Raw genomic sequence first — 23,159 nt, 5'->3', positions numbered from 1 at the left:
AAGCAGTTTTTTTCGGGGGTCAGCGGGTCACGGCATAGCACCTGGTCCTGCCTCCTGTCGGCTAAATTATGTTCACCGTGCTACCTCTCCAGCTTCCGCTGTATCCGTTAACACTCTTATTTACACTTATACGCATATATGTGTGTGTGTGTGTGTGCTCACATGATCATGCATAAAACCGAACAGTCTCCCTGCACAAATAATAATGTCAACATATATTTCAGCGGCGTGATGCATATAACATATTGTTTTTGCGTATGAATACCGTGAGTCTGTAATGTGGTCTCGGCCAGCACAAACATTTGGTCTGAAAGAATTCAGAGTGGCTTTAGACTCACATCATGGACACGAGTTCACATTAAAACCCGGGGCCGTGTGCAGGGTGTGACGCTCCGACTGTAAAGTGGTTGGGTTTGTTTATGGCAGGGTCACAGGGAAAGGTCACACATTCTGATGCAGAAAAAAATGCTCTGAGGTCACAGTTGAACTTTCCAGATGGGAGAGAGTGTGATCAAAAAGTTCATAATTAGAACCATATAATTTGGAGACATTATGATATTAAAGATGGCAGCTTGGTTTCCCAAGCAAAACTAACTTCATGAGCCGCGGACCATAATTTAAGGTTCTGCTGCACACGTGCCAAGGTTCGGGAAGGGAGGCGGGGGTCTAGGGGACCGAAAAAGAAGCTGAAATGAGAATAAATACTGATAGCTGTTCAAAAATGAGATAATGAAGCAAATTAGATAATGAAGAGTCCTCAGAGCTGGGGGTTGGCGTGTGGGGAATAAAAAGTAAATAAATACATACATACTTTAGCACAAATAAGAATATTAAGTGAAAAAGTGAAGTGATTGTCAATGTGATACACTGCAGCACAGCACACAGTGACACAACGAAATGTGTCCTCTGCATTTAACAACCATCTTAGTGAGCAGTGGGCAGCCATGACACTTACCACTTACCACCTTACCACTGTGGCAGCCTATTTGCTGTGTAATAATAACTACTATAACCACTGTAACTTCAACTGATACCTTATTATTGTTATTAGGGCCATTGAATTCATAGTTCAATATGTTCTTTCTGTTCCACAAAGTTATAGGAAGCTAAATAGCAGTAATAGCATATAAAAATACTAGTCAAAATAATTACAATTACAGTAAAAAAGTTGTTATTTAAAAAAAGTAAGATTAATAAAAAAAAATTAATAAACACAACAAAGTTAAAGAGGACACTGAGATCAGTTCAAAGCAAGTTTGTGGAAATTTGGAATCATATTAGTACTTAACAAATGTTACAAACATTAGTAAATGGTCAAGTGTAGTCTTCATGTGTAAATTAGTTCTGTATGATAATTGAATTCTTTATTCTTATTAATCTACATAATTCATATTATATAATACATTATGTCTTATATTTATCAGGAGTAAGTGTATTTAATATTTTCAATTATATGATGGTCATTTGATACTTATAATAATATATATTTTTCAGTGTATTAAATTCAGATTCCTTTTACCCAGCTTGTTTCATATGTGAATACACAGCAAATAACTATTTATTTTACATGACGTATAATTTAAAAGAAAAGAAAGTGGCAGGGGGTTTGGGGGGTGTACTGAACTAATGGTATTTGCAGATTAGGTCCTAGTGAAATAAATGAGCGATTTTCAATAATAGATTTTTTAAGGCACTTAAGAAAGTCACTCTGCATAAGAGCGTCTGCCAAATGCTGTAAATGTAAATATTTGCTGTGTATTCAAATATGAAAATAGCTGAATCGAAAGAACATGAATTCAATACACTGGAAAACTTTAATTGTGATTAAGATCATTAACACTTCTTCAGTATATCAAATATCCTTTAAAAATAAGTAAAAATGTAACTTCCAAAAGCAGAACTGACTAGTGAAGTATTTTTTTAATGACTAAAGGGACCTGGATAAGAATTTATATTTTATATTCAAATATAATATTTTTATCTGTATTTATTCTGTAAAAAACAATGTCATTAACATCGAGTGTAATCTGGTGTTCATAAAATGTGGGTATTCTGGTGACCTGTGCTCACTTGTGCATGTTCACTTTCCGATCCGTAACAATCTTTGCAGTTTTGTCTTCCACATGCGCCTGTCTGCAAAAAAAAAGAAAAAAGAAAAGAAAAAGCCAAAGTTTGTTCAGCTCAATGGCCCATTCTGACCATTTATGGCCAGGTGCCCAGCAGAGCATATGGAGAAGATCTGCCCAGCCAGGGAGATTCCTGAGCTGAAGATTCATGGAGCCGTTCGTGGCTCTCTGGCATATATCAAAGCCAGCAGCGGAGTGAGGAGCGTCTCCCCGAAGACTGCACGCTGTCTTACCACTTTTCTTACTCCGCCGACTTATTTAATAACCCCTTGAGCAAATCTGTTTTCCTTTCCCACACTCCAGAGTGGGCTGCTTGATGCTCGGAAGCCTGGGACTGTAGCGCCCCTCTGTGGGTGTTGTGGTAGTGGCCTAGTGGGTAACACACTCGCCTATGAACCAGAAGACCCGGGTTCAAACCCCACTTACTATCATTGTGTCCCTGAGTAAGACACTTAACCCGGAGTGTCACCAGTGGGGGACTGTCCCTGTAACTACTGATTATAAGTCGCTCTGGATAAGGGCGTCTGGTAAATGCTGTATATGTAATTGTAAAATGTAAATGTTGTGTGTCAGACTAGCTGCTGATGAACTCGCTGCACTTCAGTTTTTATTTAAGACCTGTAGGCATTGTTAAATCCTCTGGTTGGTGGTTTTTAATGTGAGAGAGAAAGTGTGTGTGTGTAGCCTGTCTTCATAACATATCTCAACCCGTAGAACTTTGCAAAAAAAAGGCACTTTAAAAAGTCTAATCTTTAAACCTCCATCATGTATGGACTTGGTTTTTGTTGAGTCCTCAGGACAGAACTCTTGATAAGCCTTAACATCTTTTTCAAATCTCATTAACATTGAAAACAAGCTCCTTCTTCTACAATACATTTATTTTACATTCCTGTTTAAATTCTTGACCACTGGACAGCTGGGACATGTAGTTATTACTTCCAGTTCATATGAATGCATAACCTTTTTCAGCCATAATCATTATAGAAATCCAAAATGACTTCACTTTTACATTTACATATATATATATATATACATATATATACATAGAACATACAAAACTATGCGAATACGAAAGTAAATTATGAAAGTGAATTAATTGTTTTGCTGTATTTTAATTTTCTGTGCAGCACTACTCTTCCTCTTTCCTCTGACTGCTCCCATTAGGGATTTTTGCCTGAGAAGACCAGTGTTCCCCGATTGGACATAAATGATTAGAGCAGTTAATTTCGCGGCATCAACCCTGTTTTAATTGGTGCTGGGTGGGCCCTCAGTTACCTGATACGTGGCCTACGTTCCGTTTCTGGGCCGGCGGCCCACTCGGTACAGGCAGAGTTGAAATCTGCAGCCTTCTCCTCAGTCACTCAGGCAAAGTGGTCTTTAAAAAGATCTTTATTTTGTCTGTAGACACCGGCAAGTCTTCACATTCAGTGCAGAAATACTGGTACAATAGACCTTTTGGTTTGTACATAATTATAAGAAATATGTAGTATTACATGTTACAGTGGTAGTAGCCTAGTGGGTAACACACTCGCCTATGAAGCAGAAGACCCAGGTTCAAACCCCACTTACTACCATTGTGTCCCTGAGTAAGACACTTAACCCGGAGTGTCACCAGTGGGGGACTGTCCCTGTAACTACTGATTACAGGGACAAATGCTGATAAATGCTGTAAATGTAAATGTAAATGTTTGATTGGTTCTGGAAAAGGTGAATTCCTACTGGGAAATCACCACAGAGACCGGGCCAACAGACCTGGGCCAGTTATGTAATAAAATAATAAAATAGTTGCCAGAACTGATTTAGCTTTATGGTGGGGTGTATGCTTTTTTTAATCTTACAGAGTAGTATGTACATGTGGTAAACTGGTTTGGCTTAGTTGTGAAACTGGTGTTGGTGAAACTGGTGCATCATGGGTGCCCCAGTCCCATTGCATGATGGGCACATGCTGACTGTGCTTTAGATGAGGTGTTAAAATGAGGTGCAGAGGTTGTAGTCTGACGCCTGTGAGGAAAAGTTCTACAATTCTTCCCCCTGAGAGAAAATCCCTTTATAGTCTATAGTTTCCTGCCCCCATTATGGATGATATGGATGAAAGGGTTACACTTAACACTTACACACGCACATTTACATTTTACATTTACAGCATTTATCAGACGCCCTTATCCAGAGCGACTTACAGTCAGTAGTTACAGGGACAGTCTCCCTGGAGCAACTTAAGGTTAAGTGTCTTGCTCAGGGACACAATGGTAGTAAATGGGATTTGAACCCGGGTCTTCTGGTTCACAGGCGAGTGTCTTACCCACTAGGCTACTACCACCTACATATGTGCACATGCGTACACATTGGACAAAACAATACAAAAAAGCATATATATATTATAATTTTTTTGCTTCGTCTAGCACTTAACAATCTCTGAGCACGCTCTTAGCTGACAAGTTGAGCCTTATCAGGGCTCTTAGTTTGTAATATTCAATATTGTCAATATTCTATAAGAATCGAACGAGAATTGCTGGTGTCTTCCTCTTGTAAGTCGCTTTGGATAAAAGCGTCTGCTAAATAAAGTAAAAGTAAAGTAAAGTAAAGTTACGAGTGTGCTTCCTTGCCCGCTAGGCCACCACTGAGAGAAATAATCAAGTGGTGGGAGGTGCATGTAGCAGCAGCTCCTCCAGCGCACATCTGCAACGACAGCAGTCCAGTCCGCTGCCCCACGTTGGGCGTGTGTTTTTGAACGGTGGTGGAGGACCGGGTAATCAGAAGGTGCCACTGAGCAAAGCACCGTCCCCACACGCTGCCCCCCTGGGCGCCTGTCATGGCTGCCCGCTGCTCACCAAGGGTGATGGTTAGTTACAGAGGACACATTTCACCGTGTCACTGTGTGCTGTGCTGCAGCGTTTCACAATGACAATAACTTCACTTCCCCTCTGGAACCCTCATCTGCACTGACTTCTTAGGCACGGACTCAGAGTTCTTCCGGCCAGCAAGCCCGAAGCGGATGGAGGCGGTCAGCTGGAAGTAAAGTGACTCCACCACGCTCTGCGGCTCTCCGAGTCGGCGAAGGCATTTCTCCTGGTCACTGAGCCCGGGGCCTTCAGGCATCTAAGAGAAGAGGCGAGAAGGCAGCAGGAGGAGCATGACCTCCTGATCCAGCAGATACTCTCATCATCTCAATCATCAGACAAAAGCAGAAGAAAAGAAGAACCTCAGAGGAAATGTTTTCCAGCCAAATCTTCTCTTGCTCTGTAAAGTCCATCGCAGCAGCTTCCAGCTTGTCATCAGCTATTCCAACAAAAATAAAAAAAGCAGCACTTCACAAAAAAAATAGAATAGATGATTTCACAATTAATAACTAATTAATATTATGTGATTGCTCCTGGCTTTGCTGTATTAAAGCCTGATCCAGGAAGACATTTTTTATTGTAACACACAATATTGAATACTAGACAACAGTTGTGACTACAAAATAAACCAGAACTTACATTTCATGCAAAATGAACAAATGTTGTAATGGTGCAGCAACGCACAAATCCAGGGAATTGTGTTGGTCGGTCATGAATGGTCTGGCTGCACAATCAGAGCATTAAAACTGTGTCGTATTTAATGCACAGAAAACAAATACTTAAATAAAGAAGAGGTTTGCAGACTGCAAACTATTTCCTACACGTTGAAATATATATATTCTCAATACAGGCCAAAAGTTTGGACACAACTTCTCATTCAATGTGTTTTCTTTATTTTCAGGACCATTTACGTTGGTAGATTCTCACTGAAGGCATCAAAACTATGAATGAACACATGTGGAGTTATGTACTTAACAAAAAAAGGTGAAATAAAAAAGGTGAAAACATGTTTTATATTCTAGTTTCTTTGCTCTGATTACTGCTTTGCACACTCTTGGCATTCTCTCGATGAGCTTCAAGAGGTCGTCACCTGAAATGCTTTTCCAACAGTCTTGAAGGAGTTCCCAGAGGTGTTTAGCACTTGTTGGCCCCTTTGCCTTCACTCTGCGGTCCAGCTCACCCCAAACCATCTGGATTGGGTTCAGGTCCGGTGACTGTGGAGGCCAGGTCTCCACTTTTTGTTAAGTACATAACTCCACATGTGTTCATTCATAGTTTTGATGCCTTCAGTGAGAATCTACAAATGTAAATGGTCATGAAAATAAAGAAAACACATTGAATGAGAAGTTGTGTCCAAACCTTTGGCCTGTACTGTGTGTAATAAAAATCAGCTTGAACCCCGAGCATCGCTGGTGCGCAGTTACTTGCGTGAGTGAATTTAGAAGTTTTAGACGGAAGATCTCTCACCCGGAAAAATGAAAACATCAGCGGCGTGTGAAAGCGAAACCTGGGGGCTTGGTGACGTCATCAGCACGGCGTTACGTCAGCAGACGTAGGAAGCGTATCGCTTCCAATGCTGCATATTTAACCCGGAATAATAAGAAAGTGAAAGAATCTCATACTCGCGTCACGTGACAACTGTTTACACCACACACACACTGTATTATTGTATCTTTATAATTTCCATTTGTTTCTTTTTGTACTACTTACTGATGACTTATGTTTGTTAACGCATCACTAATTGTCAGTTGAATGTCTGTGACTGCGTACAGTAGTAATACGATCACATTTATATTTAGAAACAGATCTTTATTGCTGAAGAACTGATTTTATTAGACATGGAAATGAAGGTGAACTGGACCCCTCCTCTTTAACAGAGCCACATTTAAACACAATAACCAGTCAGTATGTAACAGTGGAAGGACAATTTATTGCAGAATTTCAAAATACACACAAATCCTGATAAATATTTTACAATTTTATTTGACAAAATATTTGTCAGATAGGGAATCTATGAGCATTCAAAAAAATCTCAAACCAAAATTAACATTTCACGTGTTTAAAGATATTCATATTGATAAATAGTGTAATGTGGGTTAAATATAATTTCTTAAATATAAATTCACAAGTTTATGCAACAGCAATTAAATTAAAATAATTTAATTCAAATTCAAAATGGAACTATGTACAATTTTAATAAAATCAATTGAACATACAGCAGAAATATAAATAAAGTATAAAAAAAATTCAACACAACAAAATAAAAAAAACAATGAGAACGCTTTACATTAATTTACAACACTTTAGACAATGCAAACAGGAAAGAGCTATTCTTTGTCCACTGCTGGAGAGGTGACGCATCCCTGATGGAACCACTTGTTGCAACTGTTGCAGGAAATCTGAACATTTAAAAAAAACATGTCAAATAAAATGTTTACATATTTCTTTTTTCATTATGTGCTTTAAGCAATCAATCTGGATTAATCAACGTATCTGGAAAAATAATTTGTAGAATTTAATATAATTACCCATTGTAGGTCATGTTTCCACAAATCAGCATTGACAGCAAAGCTTATCCAGGATGTCTAAACACAGAAACATTCACATCAACATCTCGACATATATTCCTATTCCCCCCTCTCATGTCACCTTTTCTTGTGCCAGTGGTGGGGCACACAGAGTATACACTCAGCAAACTGATGCAAAAGAAAATGAAAGACCTGCTGGCTACAGGACTGTAGACAGAAGAGGTGTCCGTGTTTCTGGGCACATCCTGCAACACACAGACAGAAATAAATTCAGAATTGACCAGAAAGAGATTGGGGCAGGACATGACAGGGTATTTATTACCTGTTAGTTTTAGTCAGCAGGCCAAATGCCACCCCATGTTGTTCTGGTGAGTGGTTCTCAGTCCCAATCTGCCTCTCCTCCTCCTTCTCCTGGTCCTCGGGAATGACTGCCTGCCTGGTTTTCTTAGGAAGGATGGCAGAAAATGATTTACTATGAACAATGTATTAATTCCTACTAAGAACAGGTTTGGATGTTCTCTTCTCTTGTTATTTTCCTCATTTTCTGTGATCAAGACATGCAACACACTGGACCATATGAGAGAACATTTTGCTTTAGCTCAAATTATCCACCCCACACCCATAGAACCTTCTTTCCTTCTGTCAATTCTACTATCACAGCATTATAGCAGAACAAGAGGACGGGACAGCGGACCTGTTCAGAAGAATAAAAGCAGGTCTGGACTGTTTTAGTCAGCGGACCAAATGAAACCCCATGTTCTGATGAGTGTCTCTCAGTCCCAATCTGCCTCTCCTCCTCCATCTTATCCAGCAGCGCCACCATGAGGCTACAGGATTACTGAATGTGTGTAAGAGTTCGAGGTTTTTGCTGAATGAATTTTTCCGTCACCCATAAAATGGACTCACCAGTGATGGTTACTGCTCCTGGATTACATTTCCTGGTCCATATCGGTATTGGGAGGCGGCTCTTCTGCCATTTCAATAGCGGTGATGCCCAGTGACCGGATGTGACAAAGGCAGTTGAAAGGTCCTATGGTCACGGCGACAATCGCCTCCGGGCCATCCTATACAAACCACAAACATATATACACATGAGGTCTGGAAAAGAGACCAAGGCACTCAGTAGTTCCTTCCTCTCAGGAGGACCCACCAGTGGGGAACACCGGAGAGTTCGCTTCTTCTGTGGATGTCGCCGAAGCTGAATGCTGCTCCCAAGTCACCTGTAGAAAGAAATGAGGGAACATTACACTCAAATTAACTGGAGTTGGAGGACCAGGGCAATACTCACCAATTTCCACTTCGCCCTCCCGGTAACCACGATGCTGTTGCTTTGGATCACCTTCATTTGGTGGAAAAAAGGTAGTGGGTGGGCCACGGATGAGAACAGAAAGGGGGAGAACGTGGTAAAGATGTTCAGCCGTCTGTCCAGAGGTTTGCTTTGAACCGGATGTTTTTGGCTTTGGGGGAGTTTTCTCCCCAGTTAACCAGCCTCCGAGTGTATTCTACAATACTATTACTATTAACTACTAAAACTACAGGATACAACAGGATTACTATTACTAATACTATTCTAATTTTAATTTGTGTAATTATCGCTCTGCTTATTTTATTCTAGGCCTGGTCACGTCACATCTCTCATTATAAATTGATCTAGTTGTTGCCAATTAGCTTAAAATATTTAAATGATTGAAATAAATAGACTAATGTATTTATCTTCTATACGACCGTCACGTGTAAATTTTGCTCGGTGCCAATTGGAAGTAATAAATTGAAATAAACAAAGTGGAGCGTTTAAACGCAGCATGGCGCTGTTCTCGGGCCCAGACGCGCCTTCACCGGCCTGCGCACCAACTCCACTTCATCCATGGCCCACAGAGGCCTACCCTCCACCGTACGCTCCCTGCTCACCACCTTCACCTCCCTGCTCACAGACTCCTGCTCTCCATCCATGGCCCACAGAGGCCTACCCTCCACCGTACGCTCCCTGCTCACCACCTTCACCTCCCTGCTCACAGACTCCTGCTCTCCATCCATGGTCCACAGAGGCCTTCCCTCCACCGGACGCTCCCTGCTCACCGCCTTCTCCTGCCTGCGGAGCCGGAGGCTGCACTCGTCCAGCGTGTCCTGCAGCCTGAAGCGCAGCTGGAACGAGGTCCTCCTCCTCCTCCTCGGCCCCACGAACTCCTCCACCTCCTGGAGGTAGCGCTCCACGCGAGACCTCTCCAGGGCGTGGCAGACGCGCGGCAGCAGGCCGCACAGGCACTCCAGGCTCGCCGCGGTGGGGTCCTGGAGAAGCCGCTGGATGCCGCTGTGAACGATGGTCTCCGCCACCAGGTTCACCTTGAAGAGCTCCGCGATGAACCTGACGAGCCCCAGTTGGCGCTGCGGGGCTCCGCCTGCTCGTCCCGGCTCCCCGCGGAACTCCCTCCAGACGCGGCTCAGCAGGAGGCCGGCGAAGGTCGCGTCGGCTCCGGGGACGCGGAGCCGCTGCAGGTCGGCGCACAGCTGCGCGTAGACCCCGGAGAACTTGGGCTCCGTGACGGCCTTGGTCAGCACGGCGTCGACCAGCAGCAGCAGCCGCTCCTTGGTGGTGATGTTGAGCGCCACCACCTTCTCCACCTGCCGGTGGAAGTTGCGCTCGGTGATCTTGTTCAGCGCCGTGCGGAGGTGGAGCAGCAGCCGCCGCGTTCCGCTCACAAGGCCGCGCGTCGCCATCATCCTTTTCGGCCGCCAGGGCTTTTCAGCCCGGTGGAGCCCGAATTGGTCTCGGGGAGGAGCGCTCATGGTGCTGAAAAGAAAAAGTGTTAATAACACAACAATAACACGCAACTACAGTATCCTGGAAGAAAACAGCGAGTTAAAATTGTAGAAGGTTGTAAGAAGCAATAGAATTAACAATAAAAATGTAGCAGTTCGAGATTTCGAGAAAAAGGCTTGAAAGCGAGCGGCCGCAAGCAGTCAAGTGAGGTTGGCAAGCAACTGAAACTTTTTAACACGTTTTATTTAATTAAGAGCTCCTCGTCCAATCAGGACTCTGTGTTTTGTTTACGGTTGTCATGGTAACCTGTCATGTCTGAACGTGTTGGCGGGAATTTTTGTTTTGTTTATAAATCAATTTTTTCCCCAACTGTTAAATTAGAATTTGTGCCTCTGCGCCCCCTGCTGACACATTTTTGTCATGACTAGTTTAATAAAATCAGGCGCTGAGGTTTGGACAAATATATAAAGTACAGGCCAAAAGTTTGGACACGCCTTCTCATTCAATGTGTTTTCTTTATTTTCAGCACCATTTACGTTGGTTGATTCTCACTGAAGGCATTAAAACTATGAATGAACACATGTGGAGTTATGTACTTAACACAAAAATGTGAAATTACTTAAAACATGTTTTATATTCTAGTTTCTTCAAAATAGCCACCGTTTGCTCTGATTACTGCTTTGCACACTCTTTGTCACCTGAAATGCTTTTCCAACAGTCTTGAAGGAGTTCCCAGAGGTGTTTAGCACTTGTTGGCCCCTTTGTCTTCACTCTGCGGTCCAGCTCACCCCAAACCATCTCGACTGGGTTCAGGTCCGGTGACTGTGGAGGTCAGGTCTCCACTTTTTGTTAAGTACGTAACTCCACATGTGTTCATTCATAGTTTTGATGCCTTCAGTGAGAATCAACCAACGTAAATGGTCATGAAAATAAAGAAAACACATTGAATGAGAAGTTGTGTCCAAACCTTTGGCCTGTACTGTGTGTAATAAAAATCAGCTTGAACCCCGAGCATCGCTGGTGCGCAGTTACTTGCGTGATGACTACTTACTGATGACTTCTGTTTGTTAACGCGTCACTAATCGTTCATAAAGGTCAGTTGAATGTCTGTGACTGCGTACAGTAGTAATACGATCACATTTATATTTAGAAACAGATCTTTATTGCTGAAGAACTGATTTTATTAGACATGGAAATGAAGCCCTAGGTGAAGTGGACCAGGCGATGAGCGCAGAAGTAAAAACCCGCAAGAGATGTGACAAAGATCCATACAGAACGCACAACATCTTTTTTCTGTTAACGTATAAACAAATTTTTAAAAATTGTCGTTCCACACAAAACAAGATGCCAGAGAGAACAGAGTTGGGGATAAAATCCAGGTCGCTGCTCATAGGAAATCCATCCCGACTCAGAAGTCCTCCTCGGCGTTTCGGGCGCGGCCGGCCTTCAGCTGCTTCAGCCGCTCGATGCAGTCGCTGACGGTGCGCTCGCCGTGCACTTTGTTGTCGCGCGTGCGCACGTTCACCGTGTCGCTGGCCTTCTCCTTCTCCCCGACCACTGAGCAGGAGCAAGGTAACGTCACAGTGCTGCGGAACGCACCGAGGTTCAAAGTTCAAAGGTCACTCACCCAGGATGAAGTTGTACTGCGCCAGCTGGGCATTCCTGATCTTCTTGTTGAGGGTGCAGCCAGGATCCAGGTCCACGTCAGTCATCAGTCCAGCGCTGTGAAACTCCTGCCGTACCTGATGGGCGGAGCCAGTGCACGTGGTCAGGTGTGCGCAAAGTATGCAAGATTCTGGTAAGATCTTTTCTTTTTTTTTACCCTTTGAGCATATTCTTCGCACGTTGGTCCAACAGGCACGACCATCACCTGACGAGGAGACAGCCACAGAGGCCTGACAGGGGAGGAGTTACAGCATCACCATACACACGCCTTACTCTAAATCAAATTTCATCATTGGTAATAGTGATGAGAATGTAGGACAAAGTAAGCCATAGCCCCACCCTGACAATTTTGGAGGTGGGGCCACAACCTGCTACATTCACAAAGCACCAGGCTTATTTGCGTGAGGGAGCCATTAGAAAATTTCTACCTTCGGCCCATAAAAGGCCCCATCTCCTGGATTCAGCACCCACTTCTCTCCAAACTCATTCAGGCTGTTCTCCAGTTGCTGGAAACAAATAAAGCACCACTGGATACACTTTACACACTAAACAATTTCATTAAAACTATGCACATACTTAAAACATTACAGATCACATACAATAACTTGTACAACATCAGTGATATGCCATTTAGTTAGGGAAAACGAAATAAGAGAGTAGTGATTAAAATATACTTTATGTCAAAAATGACCATATAGGGAAGGTGGCCGGTTCGAATCTCAAACTGACTGCCCACTGCTCACCAAGGGTGATGGTTAAAAGCAGAGGACACATTTCATTGTGTCACTGTGTGCTGTGCTGCAGTGTTTCACAATGACAGTCTTTTTTTTTTCGATACGTCTGTATCTCATGTGTGGGAGTGACCTTTTCTACACACTTTCCTGCCGTGGCATGGGATCGGCTGTACCTTTTCCGCCTGGTTCCAGACCTCCACCTCACCCAGAAACTTCTCTGGCCTGGTGGACAGGTTCAGTTTGAAGGTGAAGCCGAACACGTCGTAGACGGTGCGCAGGAAGTCCAGGCATCCTTTGATCTCTTCCTCTATCTTGTGGACGTATGAGCAGAAGCAAAAATAAAAGTCAACGACCCCCTGGCATCACCAGGCATCAACAGGTTCGTCTCCCCTCGTTGGTCAAGTCACCTGGTCCATGGTGCAGAAAATGTGGGCGTCGTCCTGCTGGAAGCGGCGTACTCGGGTCAGGCCGGTGAGCGCGCCCGACAGCTCGTTACGATGGAGGACTCCAAAGTCAGCCATCCGCAATGGCAACTCCCTCCAGGAGCGCGGCCGGTGGTCAAACATGAGACTGGGGGAGAGAACGGAGGCTAATTAACTCCAGCGTTCCCACTGTAAGTCAGACTTAAAATTCCCTGACTTTTCCAAGACCAAAAAGCAGAATTTCCATCAACTCCCGTATAAAGAAACGTCCAATATAAATTCTGGGTGCTGAAAGGGCCTTTGAAATGGTTAAAGGGTGGTAGTAGCCTAGTGGGTAAAACACTCGCCTATGAACCAGAAGACCCAGGTTCAAATCCCACTTACTACCATTGTGTCCCTGAGCAAGACACTTAACCCTAAGTTGCTCCAGGGGGGGACTGTCCCTGTAACTACTGATTGTAAGTCGCTCTGGATAAGGGCGTCTGATAAATGCTGTAAATGTACATGTTATAGAACTCAAATGGCGTTTAAGTCATTGTTGTTGAAAATCGGCAGCTTGGCGTGTTGAATGGAATAAACCAGAAACTCAACTCCACCCATCAGATCCTCTACCGAGTCAGTCCTTATAATCCTTCATTTTCAAGCCAAATATCTTAAAATTTACACTTGTCTGGTTAAGGAAGCGGACCCGCCGGTTCGAATCCCGATCCGCCAAGGTGCCACTGAGCAAAGCACCGTCCCCACACACCGCTCCCCGGGTGCCTGTCATGGCTTCCCACTGCTCACCAAGGGTGATGGTTAAAAGCAGAGGACACATTTTGTTGTGTCACCATGCGCTGTGTATCACAATCACTTTGCAAAGATTTTGCATTCTAGAACATTGCACATTTGTAGTTTTGAGCAAAACCCTCACTGGGATCCGAGGTGCGTAAATACACATCGGGTTTTGGCTGCTGCACTACATGCTATTAACAGAATTCTCTGATAATTCCCTGACTTGCCACTCAAGTGATCAAATTCCGCGTCTGGAAATGCCTTTACTGAAATTCCCTCATATTCCAAAAATTCCCTGACCCAGAGTCAGCTGACCACAGCAGCATGGATTGCATCTTACCAATGACCCGGGCAGTTCATGGGCTTGAGGGCGAAGGTCTCCTTCTCCACTTCAAAGGAGAACATGTTCTCGCTGTAGTGCTGCCAGTGGCCAGACGTCTGCCACAGTTTGCTGTTGTAGATGTTGGGCGTGACCACTTCCTGGAAGCCTCGCATCCTGTATTCACTCTGTCCAGCAAAGTAGTGCTCAAGTGTCAACTTGCGGCAGCCCGTTATTGGTGCTTAGTGCAGCTGATGTAGTACAGTGGGGCATGATGGGACAGCGGTCACGTGACTTACTCTGATGAACTCGATGAGGGAGTTGTAGATGTACGCTCCCTTCGGCAGGAAGAAGCAGCTGCCGGGGCTCAGGTCGTGGAAGAAGAAGAGGTCTTGCTCCTGTTAACACAGCAGAGCGTTACAACCGAGGGGCGTCGGCCCGGTGAGGAGCACAAACAGGTCAGATTCGTGACAAAGCGCTCCCCGGGTCCCCATGAGCCCCGCACCAGCAGATGGTACGTTACGGCAGTAGGCGTCTGAAGGCTTTATGGAACAATCCACCACGCCCCTCCCCCGAAACACACACACACTATCCAGTGTCATTGTACCACCCTCTGTGTCTGTGAATTTTTCAATGTCACACACATACTGTAGCTTTGGCCTGTCTTGCCAGGGTTCACAGGTAACTAGTGTTTTGGCACAACAAAAGCAGGAGGACAATGGAGCCGATGGCCCCTTACTCAGAGTTCCCTCACGGCCAACTAGAATCATATACATGTGATGGATAGCCAACAGAAGTCAGAAAAACCATTAAAATCGCTTGCTAAAATTTTGCTAAAAGGTTTTAATAGCAGAGAACTGGATAAAATATCACTGCACATAGCCTACTACTTCAGTGGCATCAAGAATTCTGCGGTGTACGAACCTCCAAAGAAAGAACATCCAGAGAAGACTCGCCACTCAGCAGGCCTTGCAAATTCTCCTGAGTGAAGTAAACTCTTGTGACTCGGATGGAGAAGACATAGAACTTCAGCCGGATTCAGACTCAGAGCCGTCTGATCAGTGTTCAGGTTCATTTATTTCATATTATTTTCATTTCATTATTTCGTTTCAAACAAGTAAGTGGAAAATACCAAAGTAAGTGGAAATATCTACTCTGCCTTTTTTATATTTTCCACTTTTTTGCTTGTGCACCTTAGCAGACATTCACTGCCATCTGAAGTGCAAGACATTTTTCTGTCATAACCTGAGTGAAGTCATGGTCCATGGTCCGAGGGTCCGGGGCCGCCATGCGGGACCACGCCGGGGAGCCAGGCCGAGGGTCCGGGGCCGCCATGCGGGACCACGCCGGGGAGCCAGGCCGAGGGTCCGGGGCCGCCATGCGGGACCACGCCGGGGAGCCAGGCCGAGGGTCCGGGGCCGCCATGCGGGACCATGCCGGGGAGCCAGGCCGAGGGTCCGGGGCCGCCATGCGGGACCACGCCGGAGAGCCAGCCCGAGGGACCGGGGCCACCACGCCGGGGAGCCAGCCCGAGGGACCGGGGCCGCCACGCCGGGGAGCCAGCTCGAGGGACCGGGGCCGCCACGCCGGGGAGCCAGCCCGAGAGACCGGGGCCGCCACGCCTGACCACGCCGGGGAGCCAGGCCGAGGGTCCGGGGCCGCCATGCGGGACCACGCCGGGGAGCCAGGCTGAGGGTCCGGGGCCGCCACGCCGGGGAGCCAGCCCGAGAGACCGGGGCCGCCACGCCTGACCACGCCGGGGAGCCAGGCCGAGGGACCGGGGCCGCCACGCCTGACCACGCCGGGGAGCCAGGCCGAGGGACCGGGGCCGCCACGCCTGACCACGCCGGGGAGCCAGCCCGAGGGACCGGGTCCTCCAAGGGGAGGATACAACAGGGCAGGAGCCCTGTGGTTGCCGCCGTCCGCCCCGCCGCCTCCACTGATGGTACTGCTGGGGCTCCGAGGACGTAGCCCTTGGAGGGGGGGCTCTGTCAGGATTGCCTGCAGCTGGGCTCCACACCTGACTCCAATCCTGATGCCCCATAAATGCCGGATGGTTCCGCCCCTTCTAGGTCTCCGGCATTTTCGGGAACTTCAGTTGGTAACAGTGTATGTGTTTTGAGTTCTCGCAATCGCCACACGCTTACGGGTTAGTTCGTGTTTTTTTTATTGTAGTTAAATTGTTTTCGGCCACCGCGCCGCTGTTTATTTGTATTTATTGTTTATTTGTTAATAAAACCCCGTTCCCAGCATGTCAGACCTCTGCGCTTCCTTCCCCCGTAAGTCCGTAGTCGTGACAGAACCATTCCTAGACAAGGGCAGAAATGTTACCACGGACAATATCTTCACATCGCTGTCACTTGCACAAAAACTGCTTAGCCAGAAAACCACCATCCTCGGCACAGTCAACAAGATTGGGCGGGAAATTCCTCAATCTGCCAGACAAACAGCATGGCCCCGCCTTGTTTACATGACAAAAGCATCAGTTCACAGGTGATTAAGGATATTAGTTAAAAGTCTTCTAGTCAATTGACTATCCTGTGGGTTTTACAGGTAGAAAAGCCAAATGACTAATCTCTGGGACTTCTAGTGTTAAAAACATGACATGGATCATGGCGGGGAACTGGCGATTACCGGAGGTGCGTCGCTGGAATCCGGACGAGACGGAGGCGTCGGGGGACGTCCATACATGGAATCTTGAACATGGAACTATGGAGCAGACGTCCTCCCGACCATCCACGGTTCCCTGGAGCTCAGCGGGGCGTAGATCGGCTGCGTCCACGTGGTCGGGTCATTCTGTCACGGGTGGGCTGGACATGGCGGTGAAGGAGGACGCATTCGCACGATCACAGGACAGGGGTTTAATACAAACTTCACGAGACAAGGGAACATTAACACGCACAATGACCCGACGGCGAACAGACACGAACAGGATAGTTTTATACAATTATATAAATATATACCAGGTGAACACAATCAGGGAACATTACACAAGACTAACACGAAACTCCGGTCCGGACTCCGGATCCGGAGTAACCCCTGCCGGTCCGGATCATGACACACATATATTTATACATATATATACATAGAACATACGAAACTATGCAAATACGAAAGTAAATTATGAAAGTGAATTAATTGTTTCGCTGTATTTTAATTTTCTGTGCAGCACTACTCTTCCTCTTTCCTCTGACTGCTCCCGTTAGGGATTTTTGCCTGAGAAGACCAGTGTTCCCCGATTGGACATAAATGATTAGAGCAGTTAATTTCGCGGCATCAACCCTGTTTTAATTGGTGCTGGGTGGGCCCTCAGTTACCTGATACGTGGCCTACGTTCCGTTTCTGGGCCGGCGGCCCACTCGGTACAGGCACAGTTGAAATCTGCAGCCTTCTCCTCAGTCACTCAGGCAAAGTGGTCTTTAAAAAGATCTTTATTTTGTCTGTAGACACCAGCAAGTCTTCACATTCAGTGCAGAAATACTGGTACAATAGACCTTTTATAGACAATAGGGCCTTCAGGCATCTAAGAGAAGAGGCGAGAAGGCAGCAGGAGGAGCATGACCTCCTGGTCCAGCAGATACTCTCATCATCTCAATCATCAGACAAAAGCAGAAGAAAAGAAGAACCTCAGAGGAAATGTTTTCCAGCCAAATCTTCTCTTGCTCTGTAAAGTCCATCGCAGCAGCTTCCAGCTTGACATCAGCTATTCCAACAAAAATACTAAAAGCAGCACTTCACAAAAAAAATAGAATAGATGATTTCACAATTAATAACTAATTAATATTATGTGATTGCTCCTGGCTTTGCTGTATTAAAGCCTGATCCAGGAAGACATTTTTTATTGTAACACACAATATTGAATACTAGACAACTGGTGTGACTACAAAATAAACCAGAACTTGCATTTCATGCAAAATGAACAAATGTTGTAATGGTGCAGCAACGCACAAATCCCGGGAATTGTGTTGGTCGGTCATGAATGGTCTGGCTGCACAATCAGAGCATTAAAACTGTGTCGTATTTAATGCACAGAAAACAAATACTTAAATAAAGAAGAGGTTTGCAGACTGCAAACTATTTCCTACACGTTGAAATATATATATTCTCAATACAGGCCAAAAGTTTGGACACCTTCTCATTCAATGTGTTTTCTTTATTTTCAGGACCATTTACGTTGGTAGATTCTCACTGAAGGCATCAAAACTATGAATGAACACATGTGGAGTTATGTACTTAACAAAAAAGATGAAATAACTGAAAACATGTTTTATATTCTAGTTTCTCTGCTCTGATTACTGCTTTGCACACTCTTGGCATTCTCTCGATGAGCTTCAAGAGGTCGTCACCTGAAATGCTTTTCCAACAGTCTTGAAGGAGTTCCCAGAGGTGTTTAGCACTTGTTGGCCCCTTTGCCTTCACTCTGCGGTCCAGCTCACCCCAAACCATCTGGACTGGGTTCAGGTCCGGTGACTGTGGAGGCCAGGTCTCCACTTTTTGTTAAGTACATAACTATGAATGAAAACATGTGGAGTTTTGATGCCTTCAGTTTACACCACACACACACTGTATTATTGTATCTTTACCATTTCCATTTGTTTCTTTTTGTACTACTGATGACTTATGTTTGTTAACGCATCACTAATTGTCAGTTGAATGTCTGTGACTGCGTACAGTAGTAATACGATCACATTTATATTTAGAAACAGATCTTTATTGCTGAAGAACTGATTTTATTAGACATGGAAATGAAGGTGAACTGGACCCCTCCTCTTTAACAGAGCCACATTTAAACACAATAACCAGTCAGTATGTAACAGTGGAAGGACAATTTATTGCAGAATTTCAAAATACACACAAATCCTGATAAATATTTTACAATTTTATTTGACAAAATATTTGTCAGATAGGGAATCTATGAGCATTCAAAAAAATCTCAAACCAAAATTAACATTTCACGTGTTTAAAGATATTCATATTGATAAATAGTGTAATGTGGGTTAAATATAATTTCTTAAATATAAATTCACAAGTTTATGCAACAGCAATTAAATTAAAATAATTTAATTCAAATTCAAAATGGAACTATGTACAATTTTAATAAGATCAATTGAACATACAGCAGAAATATAAATAAAGTATAAAAAAAAATTCAACACAACAAAATAAAAAAAACAACGAGAACGCTTTACATTAATTTACAACACTTTAGACAATGCAAACAGGACAGAGCTATTCTTTGTCCACTGCTGGAGAGGTGACGCATCCCTGATGGAACCACTTGTTGCAACTGTTGCAGGAAATCTGAACATTTAAAAAAAACATGTCAAATAAAATGTTTACATATTTCTTTTTTCATTATGTGCTTTAAGCAATCTATCTGGATTAATCAACGTATCTGGAAATATAATTTGTTGAATTTAATATAATTACCCATTGTAGGTCATGTTTCCACAAATCAGCATTGACAGCAAAGCTTATCCAGGATGTCTAAACACAGAAACATTCACATCAACATCTCGACATATATTCCTATTCCCCCCTCTCATGTCACCTTTTCTTGTGCCAGTGGTGGGGCACACAGAGTATACACTCAGCAAACTGATGCAAAAGAAAATGAAAGACCTGCTGCCATTGGCTACAGGACTGTAGACAGAAGAGGTGTCCGTGTTTCTGGGCACATCCTGCAACACACAGCCAGAAATAAAATCAGAATTGACCAGAAAGAGATTGGGGCAGGACATGACAGGGTATTTATTACCTGTTAGTTTTAGTCAGCAGGCCAAATGCCACCCCATGTTGTTCTGGTGAGTGGTTCTCAGTCCCAATCTGCCTCTCCTCCTCCTTCTCCTGGTCCTCGGGAATGACTGCCTGCCTGGTTTTCTTAGGAAGGATGGCAGAAAATGATTTACTATGAACAATGTATTAATTCCTACTAAGAACAGGTTTTGGATGTTCTCTTCTCTTGTTATTTTCCTCATTTTCTGTGATCAAGACATGCAACACACTGGACCATATGAGAGAACATTTTGCTTTAGCTCAAATTATCCACCCCACACCCATAGAACCTTCTTTCCTTCTGTCAATTCTACTATCACAGCATTATAGCAGAACAAGAGGACGGGACAGCGGACCTGTTCAGAAGAATAAAAGCAGGTCTGGACTGTTTTAGTCAGCGGACCAAATGAAACCCCATGTTCTGATGAGTGTCTCTCAGTCCCAATCTGCCTCTCCTCCTCCATCTTATCCAGCAGCGCCACCATGAGGCTACAGGATTACTGAATGTGTGTAAGAGTTCGAGGTTTATCCCTTGCCGAATGAATTTTTCCGTCACCCATAAAATGGACTCACCAGTGATGGTTACTGCTCCTGGATTACATTTCCTGGTCCATATCGGTATTGGGAGGCGGCTCTTCTGCCATTTCAATAGCGGTGATGCCCAGTGACCGGATGTGACAAAGGCAGTTGAAAGGTCCTATGGTCACGGCGACAATCACCTCCGGGCCATCCTATACAAACCACAAACATATATACACATGAGGTCTGGAAAAGAGACCAAGGCACTCAGTAGTTCCCTCCTCTCAGGAGGACCCACCAGTGGGGAACACCGGAGAGTTCGCTTCTTCTGTGGATGTCGCCGAAGCTGACTGCTGCTCCCAAGTCACCTGTAGAAAGAAATGAGGGAACATTACACTCAAATTAACTGGAGTTGGAGGACCAGGGCAATACTCACCAATTTCCACTTCGCCCTCCCGGTAACCACGATGCTGTTGCTTTGGATCACCTTCATTTGGTGGAAAAAAGGTAGTGGGTGGGCCACGGATGAAAGCAGAAAGGGGGAGACGTGGAACGTGGTAAAGATGTTCAGCCGTCTGTCCAGAGGTTTGCTTTGAACCGGATGTTTTTGGCTTTGGGGGAGTTTTCTCTCATGTTAATTGATCTAGTTGTTGCCAATTAGCTTAAAATATTTAAATGATTGAAATAAATAGACTAATGTATTTATCTTCTATACGACCGTCACGTGTAAATTTTGCTCGCTGCCAATTGGAAGTAATAAATTGAAATAAACAAAGTGGAGCGTTTAAACGCAGCATGGCGCTGTTCTCGGGCCCAGACGCGCCTTCACCGGCCTGCGCACCAACTCCACTTCATCCATGGCGCACAGCCGCCTACCCTCCACCGGACGCTCCCTGCTCACCACCTTCACCTCCCTGCTCACAGACTCCTGCTCTCCATCCATGGCCCACATCCGCCTTCCCTCCACCGGACGCTCCCTGCTCACCACCTTCACCTCCCTGCTCACAGACTCCTGCTCTCCATCCATGGCCCACATCCGCCTTCCCTCCACCGGACGCTCCCTGCTCACCGCCTTCACCTCCCGGCTCACAGACTCCTGCTCTCCATCCATGGCCCACATCCGCCTTCCCTCCACCGGACGCTCCCTGCTCACCGCCTTCACCTCCCGGCTCACAGACTCCTGCTCTCCATCCATGGCCCACAGCCGCCTTCCCTCCACCGGACGCTCCCTGCTCACAGACTCCTGCTCTCCATCCATGGCCCACAGAGGCCTACCCTCCACCGGACGCTCCCTGCTCACCGCCTTCACCTCCCGGCTCACAGACTCCTGCTCTCCATCCATGGCCCACAGCCGCCTTCCCTCCACCGGAAGCTCCCTGCTCACCGCCTTCTCCTGCCTGCGGAGCCGGAGGCTGCACTCGTCCAGCGTGTCCTGCAGCCTGAAGCGCAGCTGGAACGAGGTCCTCCTCCTCCTCCTCGGCCCCACGAACTCCTCCACCTCCTGGAGGTAGCGCTCCACGCGAGACCTCTCCAGGGCGTGGCAGACGCGCGGCAGCAGGCCGCACAGGCACTCCAGGCTCGCCGCGGTGGGGTCCTGGAGAAGCCGCTGGATGCCGCTGTGAACGATGGTCTCCGCCACCAGGTTCACCTTGAAGAGCTCCGCGATGAACCTGACGAGCCCCAGTTGGCGCTGCGGGGCTCCGCCTGCTCGTCCCGGCTCCCCGCGGAACTCCCTCCAGACGCGGCTCAGCAGGAGGCCGGCGAAGGTCGCGTCGGCTCCGGGGACGCGGAGCCGCTGCAGGTCGGCGCACAGCTGCGCGTAGACCCCGGAGAACTTGGGCTCCGTGACGGCCTTGGTCAGCACGGCGTCGACCACCAGCAGCAGCCGCTCCTTGGTGGTGATGTTGAGCGCCACCACCTTCTCCACCTGCCGGTGGAAGTTGCGCTCGGTGATCTTGTTCAGCGCCGTGCGGAGGTGGAGCAGCAGCCGCCGCGTTCCGCTCACAAGGCCGCGCGTCGCCATCATCCTTTTCGGCCGCCAGGGCTTTTCAGCCCGGTGGAGCCCGAATTGGTCTCGGGGAGGAGCGCTCATGGTGCTGAAAAGAAAAAGTGTTAATAACACAACAATAACACGCAACTACAGTATCCTGGAAGAAAACAGCGAGTTAAAATTGTAGAAGGTTGTAAGAAGCAATAGAATTAACAATAAAAATGTAGCAGTTCGAGATTTCGAGAAAAAGGCTTGAAAGCGAGCGGCCGCAAGCAGTCAAGTGAGGTTGGCAAGCAACTGAAACTTTTTAACACGTTTTATTTAATTAAGAGCTCCTCGTCCAATCAGGACTCTGTGTTTTGTTTACGGTTGTCATGGTAACCTGTCATGTCTGAACGTGTTGGCGGGAATTTTTGTTTTGTTTATCAATCAATTTTTTCCCCCAAATGTTAAATTAGAATTTGTGCCGCTGCGCCCCCTGCTGACACAGTTTTGTCATGACTAGTTTAATAAAATCAGGCGCTGAGGTTTGGACAAATATATACAGTACAGGCCAAAAGTATGGACACACCTTCTCATTCAATGTGTTTTCTTTATTTTCAGGACCATTTACGTTGGTAGATTCTCACTGAAGGCATTAAAACTATGAATGAACACATGTGGAGTTATGTACTTAACACAAAAATGTGAAATTACTTAAAACATGTTTTAT

General features: G+C 45.7%; 1 protein-coding gene, 1 long non-coding RNA gene and 1 pseudogene across 5 annotated transcripts; all 3 read right to left on the bottom strand.

The window, feature by feature from the left end:
• Window positions 1-7,024: 7,024 nt before the first annotated feature.
• On the bottom strand, window positions 7,025-9,377 carry LOC114799287 (uncharacterized). Of its 2 annotated transcripts, XR_003751209.1 has the most exons (7): window positions 8,780-9,377; window positions 8,642-8,711; window positions 8,398-8,555; window positions 7,814-7,935; window positions 7,684-7,736; window positions 7,492-7,548; window positions 7,025-7,362 (listed from the first exon to the last, which is right to left on the bottom strand). It is a non-coding gene; the product is annotated as an uncharacterized LOC114799287 (long non-coding RNA). The 2 variants fall into 2 exon arrangements; XR_003751208.1 differs by having other exon boundaries at window positions 8,642-9,377.
• A 2,017-nt stretch (window positions 9,378-11,394) lies between these two features.
• On the bottom strand, window positions 11,395-20,950 carry LOC114799673 (threonine--tRNA ligase, cytoplasmic-like; annotated as a pseudogene).
• On the bottom strand, window positions 19,327-22,781 carry LOC114799274 (eukaryotic translation initiation factor-like). Of its 3 annotated transcripts, XM_028995781.1 has the most exons (7): window positions 20,894-22,781; window positions 20,756-20,825; window positions 20,512-20,669; window positions 19,922-20,043; window positions 19,786-19,844; window positions 19,594-19,650; window positions 19,327-19,464 (listed from the first exon to the last, which is right to left on the bottom strand). In XM_028995781.1, exon 1 carries the CDS (start codon window positions 22,547-22,549, stop codon window positions 21,242-21,244), a length of 1,308 nt encoding a protein of 435 aa, XP_028851614.1. In that variant the 5' UTR covers window positions 22,550-22,781; the 3' UTR covers window positions 19,327-19,464; window positions 19,594-19,650; window positions 19,786-19,844; window positions 19,922-20,043; window positions 20,512-20,669; window positions 20,756-20,825; window positions 20,894-21,241. The 3 variants fall into 3 exon arrangements, with proteins under 3 accessions (XP_028851614.1, XP_028851613.1, XP_028851615.1); XM_028995780.1 differs by having other exon boundaries at window positions 20,756-22,781; XM_028995782.1 differs by having other exon boundaries at window positions 19,922-20,035; window positions 20,756-22,781.
• Window positions 22,782-23,159: the final 378 nt, after the last annotated feature.

The sequence above is a fragment of the Denticeps clupeoides genome, chromosome 11 (assembly GCF_900700375.1).
Source record: "Denticeps clupeoides chromosome 11, fDenClu1.1, whole genome shotgun sequence".
Lineage (NCBI taxonomy): Eukaryota > Metazoa > Chordata > Actinopteri > Clupeiformes > Denticipitidae > Denticeps > Denticeps clupeoides.
Note: the sequence above shows the minus strand (reverse complement) of the source record. Positions and strands in the feature narration are given on the sequence as shown.